Below are 12,219 nucleotides of genomic sequence, written 5' to 3'. Positions count from 1 at the left end.
TAACTCTACTCTCCTCATTCTTCCATCCAGCGTCATCTCATCTCATGCTGCAAGCCAGGTTACGTATACGACCGGACAGCCAAGGATCAATTGCTGTCGCTGTATCCATGGGAGACTTGGCATTCTAGTTATCTCCACCACCACCTCCTCCTCCCCCCTTCTCATCTCCCCTGATGCCATCATAGAAAGTAGTTAACTAGTACCGCGCTTTTCGGTTGTATCTTTTATGTTGACTATCCACGTCATGTCTAATTTGCTTTCGTCACTTTTACGAGATCTGCTGTTACCATACAGAGTGTAACGGAGTGGTAACAACTCGTAACAACTGGTAACCAACTGTCAAGGTGCACGGGGAATGGCCATGTGCTCGAGTGGGCAGGGGTGGTTGCCGCAAGTCAGCGACCGTCCCATAGCGGTGGGACGCCGGCCCCTGATCCCGTTCTCCGTATCCATGATGGTTTTTATCCACCCACGGTGCATATGAATGTGTAGTATGTTCCTAACTTCCTTAGCTGCATATCTATCAAAATACAATAGTCAGTATGACAAGACGATGACTTATGTCTTGCGTCTGTAACTTAATTATAACTAGGTACATGTAGTTAGTCATCACAAGCCGGCCTATTTAGGCACCCTAACGATGACATGATGGTTGATGAATGATGCAGCATGATTTATCATGGCTGGTGATCATGAATGACCATGGTAGCTGCCTATTGAGAACTAGTGCTCTCGAAATCTGCTGTTGAAGAGGACCGAGTCAGTTTAATTGGGAAAGGACACATACTCAGATTACCAACGACGTATCGACAGTAAAGTGATCTAACTGATTCGGGAATACGGACCGCTGCGGTGCAGTCTCCGAGAGCTAGTAGCATTCCACGTGGGATGAAAGCCGGGGCTGGGAAATTAGATAGGCGGAAGAGCTGTGGTGAACCTCGCCAGGAAACGCCGCTGTAGTATGCTGGTTCATATTAAGATTAAATTTGACTGTCATTCTGGTTGGCCATTGGCAAGAGCCCAGACTAACTGCTTGATAAGCATTGATTGGAAGGAAGGCACTCTTTCTGCCAATCGTGTGTTCACTCAACCAACGCTGCTTGTCGGCCTAGCCGCCGATCCAAATCCTAGGCTCATCTGTCTCCCCTTTTGAACATTCATCCTCCATTCCAGCAGAGTTGCCAATCAATCAGTCAGTCAGTCAGTCAGACTGGTTGGGTTACTAGAACTAGAACAAGAACCTCCCGTGCTCACACTATGGCTCGGCCCGACATCTGTTTCTCTGTTCCGGCTGCGCCTCAAGTTCTCGCTGGTGCGTGGAATCCCTGTTAGGAGTCGATTCATAGATAGTAGCAGGAGACGCAGTAAACTGATGTCATAGAAGCCTAGTGCCTTCCAGAAGCAATTCAATGATTTTTCTGGAAGCTCATCAGGTTGGAGTACCTTCCGTGTACCGAGTACCGATGTGATAATAGGGGTTAATTGGGATCCACCGGGCTGCTTAGCTATCACGGATTATCCTTTTCCTCGGGAGGCCCAAACTAGACTGGACTGGCAGAGGGTTCGCCAACTTCGCCTAGACGTCATATACTTAGGAAAACTGCTGCTGAGCTTCGGTTCTCCTCAGCACTCAGGAGATAGGCAAAGGGAAGTGTGTAGATACATATGGTATGGCAGCAGCAGCAGCCGCAGTAGCAGCCGCAGGATGAGAAGTGGGATGGTATCCTGTTACACTCTATCTAGTTTCCTTTCTTGTCCTCACCTCCTCATCGTTTCATGTCGCTTTTGTTACCAGAGAAAATTCTGACATGGATTGCGACTTTCTTGGAGGTGGGATTATTCTGGGACCGGGAAAGTTACGCTTTGGGAATCCCAATAATCAGGAAGATGGGTTTTAGTCTCCTTCTACGGGGCCGCGGAATATTCTACCCTTCTCCCCGTAGCACTTGTGTGGAACAATGATTTCTAAGGACATCACCAACAGTGAAAATCTCCCTGCTGCGCGGGACGGATGGGTCCTCGCCTGTTTTGCATCGGTTGGTCCAGACGATAGCCCATAATTGCTGTATACTTGAAGGCATCCATCCGAACCTGAGACACATCCCGAATCTCTTGGTTGCCACCAGGTCAATTGACCCTGCGCGATCTAGAGTGTGTGACAAAACGTCCTGAAGCACGGGTGATACCACATCAGACTTGAGGCAAGACACATGAGTCTGGTATGCGATTCCTGACCGACCGGGTGTAGTTTAATACCACCGATACCACGTCTTTTCTCTGTGTGTGGGGAGCAGCCATGAAGGTACTAGTGCCGTTGAGCACCCACTTCGTGTCTACCCGAAACCATCCTGAAGAATACTTACTGACTGCATGGTTCATACATTCATGCATACTGGGTACTTGGAAGGCTTGCAATGCGCTCAGAAAACAAAGGAATTGCGGTGGGGGTAGGGGTTAACACATGGAAGCAATGTTCAGATCATTGGCGCAGGCACCGACGGGAGTATCAATCGGTCAAAGCATACGATGGGTTGGAACCTTGGAACTCTGTAGGGAAGCCTCGGGTTGTCGGTTAGGCCTGTATCAGGAAAGCAAAGATTCTTAGCAACCGGATTGAGTTCAAACGTACTCGTGGTCTAAGTGCGAGCCAAGAGTAAAGTCTTGAATCTCGAGTCTATCATGGCTGAGTGAGTGAATGCTGTTGTAGCTGGTTTGTTTCCATTTCTCAGCTCAAATGTGTAACAAGAGCCTATGGGATGCTTGGATTTGAGGCAATAAGAACCTTACATAATTTAGAATATTCCATAAGAGTGTGATTGAAGCGCAGAGTTGGCGTCCAGCGACTGTACTATGGCTATGTTATGAGAGTATACAATCAACAATCCTTTCAGAAGAGACGGATTATTAGAGGGATGTTGTATGATAATGTATTGTACTGGCAAGCCGAAAGTGGCTGCATGCAGACTGCAGACTGCTAGCAGAAGATTGTATTGTATTGTAATGTACTGTACTCCGTGGTCAAGTCACCTTGCACAGTTTCTCTTCCCCGGGGCCTTTCATGATAATTTACCTGCCTGATAAAGTAACTGTACAGTATGTTGTACATAGGTAGGCAATTGGCACGCTTTTCACTACTCAATACTTACTCAACTTATATTACATAGTTAGTACTCCGTAGTCACGACGCCACGTCCGACTTCTGTTTGCTTAACCTCCCACATTTCCTACTCTCCTCTTTTCCCTCTCGTATCTTTTCCCTTCCTAAACCATATTGCCTTCCACCACCACCCCCCCTCTCCCCTTCTCCCCCTACGCTCCCCTCCCCTTCCCCTAGGGACTCGTCGTTTTAAAGCTAGTGCAACACAGCTTGCACCGAAATCATCAACCAACCAATCTTAAACAGACTAAACCGCGGCTGTTGCTGTTGTTCTCCGGCGACAGGGATCACGGTCTCCGCTGCTTCATTTTTATCAACCAATATTCCTCCTCTGTTAACCTCGCCTCTTTGCTTTCTCTACTTTCTCTCGCGCGTTTTTTGTCTGTCTCTTTCTCTTGTCAGTTTGATTTGTTTTCTTTTCAGCCATTCCTTCCTAACCCTACCTCCCGATTAGTCTACCTTTAGTCACATCTTTCGGTCGTCTCTAGTTACCTCCCTCTCACCCCATCTCTCACCCTCTCTCCCTCCCTCTCTCTCTTCTCCCACTTACTTCTAATCACCCCTCTCTACCTCATTGCTCCCTGTCTTCTCAGCTCGCCCGCTACCCTGGCCCCCCCTCCATCTCTCCAGTATTAAACCAGGGACCTATTCATCCAGCTGCGGAAGGTCTTGGATCGAGACAGAGATCTATAGGTCAACCCCTCCCTCTGACACTTCTCCGACTGGCCAAGCCTTTCTTGCTTCTTGGTCCTGCGCATATACCCCTCTCTCCCTTCCCGCCAACTCAATTCAGAAAGTCGTTCGTTCTACCTTAAGCTCATCTACGCAGGCTGACTTCTCTGCCAATTAATCCCTTGCTGACAATTTTTCACTGCGATCTCGCCCCTCTTCTCACGTGGTTAGCATTCATTGTGAAGCACCCATAATCTCGAACTTAATCGTCATCTTTTTTTTTTGTCTCGCAACTTGTGCGAACTTCAGTGATCCCTCCTTAATCTGATTATTCCCGCTTCTCCTCCTCCTCTTCTGGGGAATTTCTCCCCCCTCCCCCTACTCTCCCGCAATCGCTTTCCCATTCCCCCCCGGTTCACGCGGAGTTACGGGTCAGCCAATCGATCAAACTCCGCCCGCTTGCTTGTACCCTTCTGCAACTGTGGGTGGCCGCTTACTTGAGATTCCTCGAGTCAACTCGGAACTTCTCGTCGAACTTCAACCTCAGTCTCCTTAATTCACACCCGCTTCTCAGACACCCACATCACCACTTTCTCGGAGGTCGCCAACGCAACTTTACCAGCAATACGTCTTTGTCGCACTGCTACTCAAAACCTATTTCCATCACCATATCAATTGATCCAGGTATGCCTCATTTAGTATTTTTACTCTCATAATTTCTTTGCTCTTCCCGAAGTCTTGCCGTGGACACTTGTTGTTCGTCTCATTTCCGGGGTGGGTATGCGAGCTTGGGCAGCGGTCTAAGAGCTTTGGTTTTGAGTGGCTAATCGCACTACCCAATTAGTTCTTCGGACCCCCATCGTTTCGCAACGCTCCGTTTCCGCGTCCGTGCTCGCCGTGGAGCCCGCATACATCTCTCTCGCCTTCACCTTTTCATTTCTCCCTCATTCTCTCTACACTCGGCAGTTCTACCAGAATACCGCTTTCTGGCTTCTTCACCTTACGCCAGGTGTCTTGAAAAAAGTGATCATACTCCTTACCCACGAAACAGATACTTAAACCATCATGTCGGGAAAAATGACACTTTACAAGCTGGTGGTGCTCGGAGACGGTGGTGTAGGGAAAACGGCTCTCACTATCCAGGTTAGCTGCTACCATAAATGTCTGCGCTCAACCTCGGCCAACTGACCCCCTTTCTTTCGCTCTAGTTGTGCTTGAATCACTTTGTTGAAACCTACGATCCGACCATCGAAGATTCCTACCGAAAACAAGTGGTCATTGACCAGCAATCATGCATGTTGGAGGTGTTGGACACCGCCGGCCAGGAAGAGTACACAGCACTGAGGGATCAGTGGATTCGCGACGGAGAGGGATTCGTACTTGTCTACAGCATCACTTCGCGAGCTTCCTTTTCCCGCATACAGAAGTTCTATAATCAGATCAAGATGGTGAAAGAATCAGCCAACTCCGGATCGCCCTCAGGTGCTAGCTACTTGGGCTCGCCCATACACACCCCTTCTGGCCCTTCGCTCCCTGTGCCTGTCATGTTGGTCGGCAACAAGAGCGACAAGGCTGTCGAGCGCGCAGTTTCAGCACAGGAAGGACAGGCTCTCGCCAAAGACCTCGGGTGCGAATTTGTCGAAGCCTCCGCCAAAAATTGCATCAATGTGGAAAAGGCATTCTACGACGTCGTGCGCATGCTCCGTCAGCAACGTCAGCAGCAGGGCCGCTCGCAAGACCGGCGGCCGACAGGAGGAGCCCGTGATCCTGGCCCCGAATATCCTCGGTCATTCCGACCCGACCGCAATGGCAGTCATCGACGTCCTTTCAAGTGCACAATCCTATGATCTTGGCAATATATAAACATGCAGCCGCCTGGCTCTATTTCGGACCGTTCAATACTGGTCTAGACCTTGCAAGGAAGCGCAAGACACAATTGCCGAGAGTCAGGAAATGGGCCGGTGGCAGGGCTCAAAACCTTCCGCACATGTGACTTTTCTTACGAAAACCCGTTCAATCCAACTCACGACATCTATCTATTATCGTACCCTTACTCATATTGGCTGCTAGACGCTTCGCCGATCTTCACGGCCTATATGAGAGTGCAGCCTGCAAATCATTCCGTTTGCTGTGTTATGCTGTATTGAAAGTACTTTTTTTTTTGCTACCATGGGTGCACTTTGTTCCACCAATGCAGGCAGAGCATCAGGCTATGCTTGATGCATGAATTGCGATTATCTATTCTCTGTGTTGTACGCGGGTGATCATTTCTTGGATTCTACCGCAGGGTGTTTTGACTACAGCAGGGTATTGTGGTTCAAAGGGTTGCGGATCTAGGAGCTCCTAGTACCAAAGAAAGATTCGCACCTCATATGCCCTCTTTCTTGTCTGTTATCTGCGCTCTTTCGCGATAATCTGCGTGTGGTTCTCATTCTTCCTGTTCTATTCTTATCTTGTTATTTCTATTGCTATTGTGGTTCGATGCCCGTTGGCCCCGCCCCAACCTGGATATGAATTCTGCTTTCAACCCTGCTTCACCATGGTGCAAGGCAACAGCATGAAAGCAACCGACAACCTTACAATCGGATGAAAGCCACATCAGGGTGGTAGAGTGTGATGGGCGCAATGGAGATTATTGGTGGACATGGGATTTCAATGAATGGTTCGCTTGGAAGCCAGCAACGACATGGCAGTCGACCGTTTAGCAGGCATTGCGATATGATACCCTACGGCTGAACTCTTATGAGTTGTGCTTTGTTCTGTTCCCTTTCCTTTATTTCCTTCCCCCCCCCCCTCTTCTCCTCTATTTTTCTCCTTTCTGTTCTTAAACCATTGATTTTGCTGTGCTCATGTTGACGCATCTGTACCCCCACCAAAAGACCAAAAGATTAAAAGAAGACCCAATACATTAAATGATAGAATGCAATGTGGAAATGACACTATGCTCTTCACGAGGTGTCCCTGATCATCTAAGGCCAGGGACGTTATCTCCTCCCACAGCTTTCTACTCTCTATCTACATACTATATTTCGGATCTACTCAGTCTCTTTCTCTAGTGCGCGTGCAAATCTAGTGGTTTTGCCTCATAACGCTGATCTTTTTGATCATGCAAGCAAGCAAGCAACCAAGCAGACAATCACGTTCTTCACTCTACTTACGCAGGAACGAGTTCGTCTGATCTCCCTTCAAGGTCCCGGGCGCTTCCGATGGCGTCATGCAGCACAGCTGCAAGTGACATGCTAGCCGTACCAGGGTCAGTGGTCCGGCCATTATAGTATGAACAATAAATAAGGTAATCCGAGGATCTTGCCTAGTGGGGCCGATTTGGCTACAGCCCATCGAGACTACCAGGTAAGTTAATTACAAGATGGGGAGATCTCAACAAATGACAACTGCATCCATCACCACCCAATGAGCAATGGCAACTTATCCATGATGCTCTGAAGTATGACTGACGGGGGAGAAAGCGCAACTCCCCTACCCCGTTGTGGCAGACGGGGAGGATCTCTGGATAAGATCGTACTATGCATTCGCCCTGCAGCTCTCTGGGTACTGTACATCATCGATATCTCGTCGCAATACTTGGCGGGCTCTGCGACATACGAGTAGCTATCTGCAGAAACTGTGGGGCTAAGGTAGGCTAGGTTTCAACACAACTTCATTCTAAAGCAGTTGCCCGCAGGGAGCGTTTTGCGCCAGTTTGTCTAGGCGCTCTGCTTCTTACCGGTGAGAGGAGATGAGTTCATGCCAGTATCCTCTTCGCCTTGCGCTTTCGTCTTTCTTTTTTTTTTTTTTTCTTTTTCTAGTTCGTCGTTTTATTTTGTCTGTGTGGCTAGGGTCACTTTGTTAGCCCGATGCTCTGACTTAAACACTCTGGTCCTTAACGAAGGATTTTACCATGGAGACGTTTGGTTGGGATTGAAGCATCTCTGCCGATCCTACGCACCACCAGGTACTCCCGCATTTCCCTCGTCTGTTGAATATTTTAACAAGAACAAAAAGTGGTGGTGGTGGTGGTGGTTGTTTCCAGCACGGATAGCTGCAGTCTTGACAGCGGTCGGTCAGTCTCTCCCAGTTCCTTTGCTTTTTCCTTGTCTTGAACTTGTTCAGGCGGTATGTGTGTGTGTGTGTGTGTGTGTGTGTGTGTGTGTGTGTGTGTAGGTAAGGGCGAGAGTACCTTAGTATCAGTAAGCCATCCAGGGAGAATATGAATGAAACGCTTCAATCCAGGAAATTTTGGGCCAGTCCTTTCTTCCCCCCCAGACTAGTATTGCGGGAAATGCTAGACGATCAGAAGACCTAGGGGGCGCTCACGGAAGACTGCGTCGAACAACCGGAACTCTTGTAGGGGCGTGGATGAAGGGAGGAAAATCCCCCCAGATCACAATTGGATGAGGACACAGGAGATTGTACATATATGCCCACTTGATCTTGATCAACGAGGTGGCATTGCTCGAGGCGAAGCACGACTTGGATGTAATGTAGGTCACTTGCATTGCAGGCTGCCTACCTAGGCCCTTTTTTCACTCAATTCGTACGACAGTGCTGAGCTACCACTTAACCTGAGCTACCGCTTGATGACGGTGGGGATGGGGGATATCTAAAGTTTGCATATCTCTTCTCCCTTGGCGGTACTGGGGCACCGTATGACAAAGTCTTGTTGCGGTCTAGCAATAAACAAAGCGGGGCCGGGAGGGGTGTCAGTCGGCCACGCGGGAAGTGGTAGTGGGGATACTATCATGACGCAGGAATGGTGCTCAAGGGAATCCGATCATCTGGATGAGCTTTGTGTGGGCTACGAGGAGAGCTCTGGTGATGATGTGGAGTCGGGATGGGATCGAAGGACGGAGAATCAAGTTGGTTTTCGACTTCTTTTCACTTGCACAATTTAGGTCAATCGAATCAGTGGTCCGAGGAACATGCCTCACACATCGACATTAAAATTATACACAAGATGAGAAGGGCTGATAGAAAAAAGAAAAGGGAGGTGGTAAAGACATGCAAAGCCCAAGCCCAGGGAAAACAGATAATATGGGTCATCGAAGTTAGGAAGGGGAAAAGAGAGAAAAAAAAAAAGCGCAAGCCATCATAAAAGAATCAAACCGAGTTATATGGCAAGTCATGAGAGGGAGAAGGAAAGAAAAAGAAAAAGAAAAAGATATTCACACAAGTACACCAAAAACATGTCAAAGTCAGGAAAGACACGCGAACAAAGGAGACCGTCCTTGCCAACATCCCCGCCCATTTACCAATCACTTCAGTCACGTACGGCGAGATCAGATCAGGCATCTCTCCCCTCCCACTGCAGTCGGCTGCCACCATCTTGCGTCGCTTTCCTTTCTTTTTTCCATTCTTTTCCCTTCAAGGTAGAACAGAATTTAGTGGTTGATTGCAGCTGGAGGACGATAGGAGATACATTATCGGAAACAGCAGTAGTGATTCGGCATTGGAATGGATTAGATTTTGTTTTCTGCTCTCTTCATAGTCCGGGTATGGGCCCGAAGCGAAAGCGAGGATGTTCCGAAAAGAAGAAGAGATAGGGGGAAGCTTTGGGGCTTCCTACAACCACTCCATCTGTTCGGGTTATCCCTTCTTGCCCGGGCCATCTATACAACAAGAGCCGCCCCCCTTTTCAGCATTTCAGGTACACTGAAAGGCAGCTTACAACAGGTAGGCGACGAGAGCGAAGACGGTGGCGAGACCGGCACCAGCGCCGACGGCAGCACGGGAAGCACCGCCAGTGAAGACGGGGGCGGAGGGGCTGGTGGCAGAACCGGAGCTGGAGCCAGTGCCCTGGGCGGAAACACCCTCGGGGGAGGAGCCGGTGCTGGAGGAAGAGGAGCTGGAGCTGGAGCTAGCGCTGGCCACGGGGCTGGCGGAGGCGGAGGGGATGGGCTTGGAAGAAGGACGGCCGGAGGGGATCATGGGGCGGGTCGAGAAGATTCCGCTGGGGCCGGGGGTGGGCTTGACTCCCTCGGGGTGGGCTCCCGTGGCTCCGCTGGGAGAGGAAGCACCAGCACCGGGGGATCCAGAGGATCCAGAGGATCCGGAGGAGCTGCCGGAGGAGCTGGAGCCTTGATTGGGGGAACCACCGCTAACGGCAGAAGCACCGCTGGGGGAGGTCTCAGAGCCGGAGCTGGGGGTAGAGCCAGTGCTACCGGAAGAAGCACCGCTGGGGGAAGACTCAGAGCCGGTGCTAGAACCGGAGGAACCCGAGCCGGAGCTGGGAGTAGAACCAGTGTTGCCAGAGGAGGCACCGCTGGGGGAGGTCTCAGAACCAGTGGATCCGGGGGTCGAGCCGGAACCGGAGCTGGGGGTAGGCCCAGTGCCAACGGCATCAGCACCGCTAGGGGAGGCTTCGGAGCCGGAGCCGGAGCTAGGGGAGCCCGAGCCCGAGCCCGAGCCCGTGCTGGGAGTGGCACCAGTGCCAGTGACAACAGCAACACCGGTCTCAGTGGCAGGAGCAGCGGTGGCAGAGCTAGATCGTCCTTGTCAGTCAAAGCGATTCACTTCCCGTTAAGGGCACACGAGAGAGACGTACCACTTGTCGCAGTGGGTCACAGTGGAGGTGACCAGAGGAGTGCTGTAGGTGTAGGCAGTGCCGGAGATGGTGACGGTGGAAGGCTTGTCCAGCAGTTAGTCTCATAGGCATCCAACCAGGTTCACACATAAATACTCACCTGAGCAGCAGAGGGGTTACCCTGGCTGGCAGTACCGGGACCGGCAGCCAGAGAAGTGGCCTGAGGGCAGTAAGTGGCATACTCAGTCACAACGACGGTCTTGTACTCGGTCGCGATGGCACCGGCAGCCAGGGAGGCGACGACAGCAGCTGAAGAGACACGCATGATGAATGATTGACGGGTGGTTTATGGATTTGTTGTGTGTGTGTGTGTGTGTGTAGAGGGCTCGAGATTGGCGGAGAATTGATTTGCGCTGAGTTTATATTGGTGTCAAAAAGAGTGACGAATTGACGGGATTGATCGACTGTGTCGAGATAAAGAACGTAATCGGCGCGGAGACCGGGATTGTAAAGGTGAAACAGCGAGTGCGTGGGGTGAGAGAGAGAAAGAGAGAAAGAGGGAAGAGAAAAGAGAGGGAGGAAGAGGTAGAAAAGAGGGCGGAGGAGGCGTAGAAAAAGGAGGCCAACGGATGATCACTCAGGGACTAGACTACAGCCGACTACCTCATTTCCTGGACTGGTGGTTGACTAGTCATTTTTCTATGGGAGATTAAATGAAATCTCATCAACGCGTGCAATCCATGAGGGTTTAGTTGCTTTACTAGCCTGTTTCACCTCCAGCGGGGGCGGATCCGTAATATTTGCCAGGGCTCCACGCATGAAGGCGTTCTTCAGCTCGTGTGTGCCTGACTAGGGGAATCGAGTGCAGTGTTCGTGCAAAGAGACGGTGTGTCACTGTGTGTACTCCGTACTTAGTACTTTGTACTTTGATGGCAATAGTGGTTGGTGGTGGTGGTAATACGGAGTAATGGTGATGGTACGGAGTAGTGCAGGATGCAAGGCACCAGGTAGGGCTTGGCTCGATCAGCTGGTCTCCAACTTGCTTAGTATACGTACTGTAGTTGACCAACTTACCAGAGGGGAAAACAAACAACTCCAACCCTCCGCCCGAGGCTAGACTTGGATTCGAGCTCCTCATTGCACTAGACTAGGGGTCTATTCTCATCTTTCCCCTCCCTCCCCTCCTCAGGGTCTTACTCTCAATCAGCCTAACTAGTCAGAAAGACTCTGTTTTTAGAGTCAACCAAGTATGTTGAGGAGACTCTGTGAGTGGGAGGTGGTGTTCCTGAGAAGGAGGTGTTCCGTGGAAGTCATGGATGGACCGACCCATTCAATTGGGCGACTCCTGAACATCCTTGCCCACTTCAGAATGGCTCAGCCTGTGGTGTCTCGGGAAAGAACAAGGTTCAATTAATGGAGGGAAATAGTTTAATTTCTATGGCTCTGGCTCTGGCTCTGGCTCTGGCTCTGGCTCTGGCTCTGGCTCTGGCTCCCAATGCGAAAGTCGGATAGTATGGGAAAAAAGGAGACTTTGTTATTGTCAACCAAGTCTCCGTACTGAGGAATAATTTGTAGTGAGTGTAGGATACAGTCAGTCAACTGGCTGGCACCCACGGCACTGTCTCTTCCAATCGGTCGGATAATATCTTGTCCGAAGCGGTTTGTCATCACCCGAATTTCATGATTCAGTATGCAAGACATTGTACCGCACTTGCAAGTCGCAACAGTTGACTTACTAAGTACTCCGTACTGCGTAACTACTGTGCTGCACATTGCTTTAGACCACCACTTCTTGCAACATGTTCGATCAGATACCATCACTGCCGATAAAACACTTTCTCTATGTTGTCTTGAACCTGAAACAGCCCCA

At 50.2% G+C, this 12,219-nt stretch overlaps 2 protein-coding genes across 2 annotated transcripts; one reads left to right on the top strand and one right to left on the bottom strand.

Moving 5' to 3' along the window:
• Nucleotides 1–4,894: 4,894 nt before the first annotated feature.
• Nucleotides 4,895–5,676, top strand: rasB (Ras small monomeric GTPase RasB; the record flags this gene model as incomplete). The annotated part of the gene is made up of 2 exons (XM_040946538.1): nucleotides 4,895–4,972; nucleotides 5,038–5,676. The coding sequence occupies 2 exons, from the start codon at nucleotides 4,895–4,897 to the stop codon at nucleotides 5,674–5,676; spliced, it is 717 nt and encodes a 238-aa protein (XP_040797737.1).
• A 3,883-nt stretch (nucleotides 5,677–9,559) lies between these two features.
• On the bottom strand, nucleotides 9,560–11,127 carry BO72DRAFT_227594 (putative GPI anchored protein). The gene is made up of 4 exons (XM_040939825.1): nucleotides 10,510–11,127; nucleotides 10,371–10,453; nucleotides 9,910–10,307; nucleotides 9,560–9,818 (listed from the first exon to the last, which is right to left on the bottom strand). Exons 1-4 carry the CDS (start codon nucleotides 10,672–10,674, stop codon nucleotides 9,751–9,753), a joined length of 714 nt encoding a protein of 237 aa, XP_040797736.1. The 5' UTR covers nucleotides 10,675–11,127; the 3' UTR covers nucleotides 9,560–9,750.
• Between the last annotated feature and the right edge of the window lie 1,092 nt (nucleotides 11,128–12,219).

The sequence above is a fragment of the Aspergillus fijiensis genome (assembly GCF_003184825.1).
Source record: "Aspergillus fijiensis CBS 313.89 unplaced genomic scaffold BO72scaffold_56, whole genome shotgun sequence".
In the NCBI taxonomy this organism is placed as follows: Eukaryota; Fungi; Ascomycota; class Eurotiomycetes; order Eurotiales; family Aspergillaceae; genus Aspergillus; species Aspergillus fijiensis.
The sequence above is the reverse complement of the archived record's forward strand: the minus strand, read 5'-3'. Positions and strand labels throughout refer to the sequence as shown.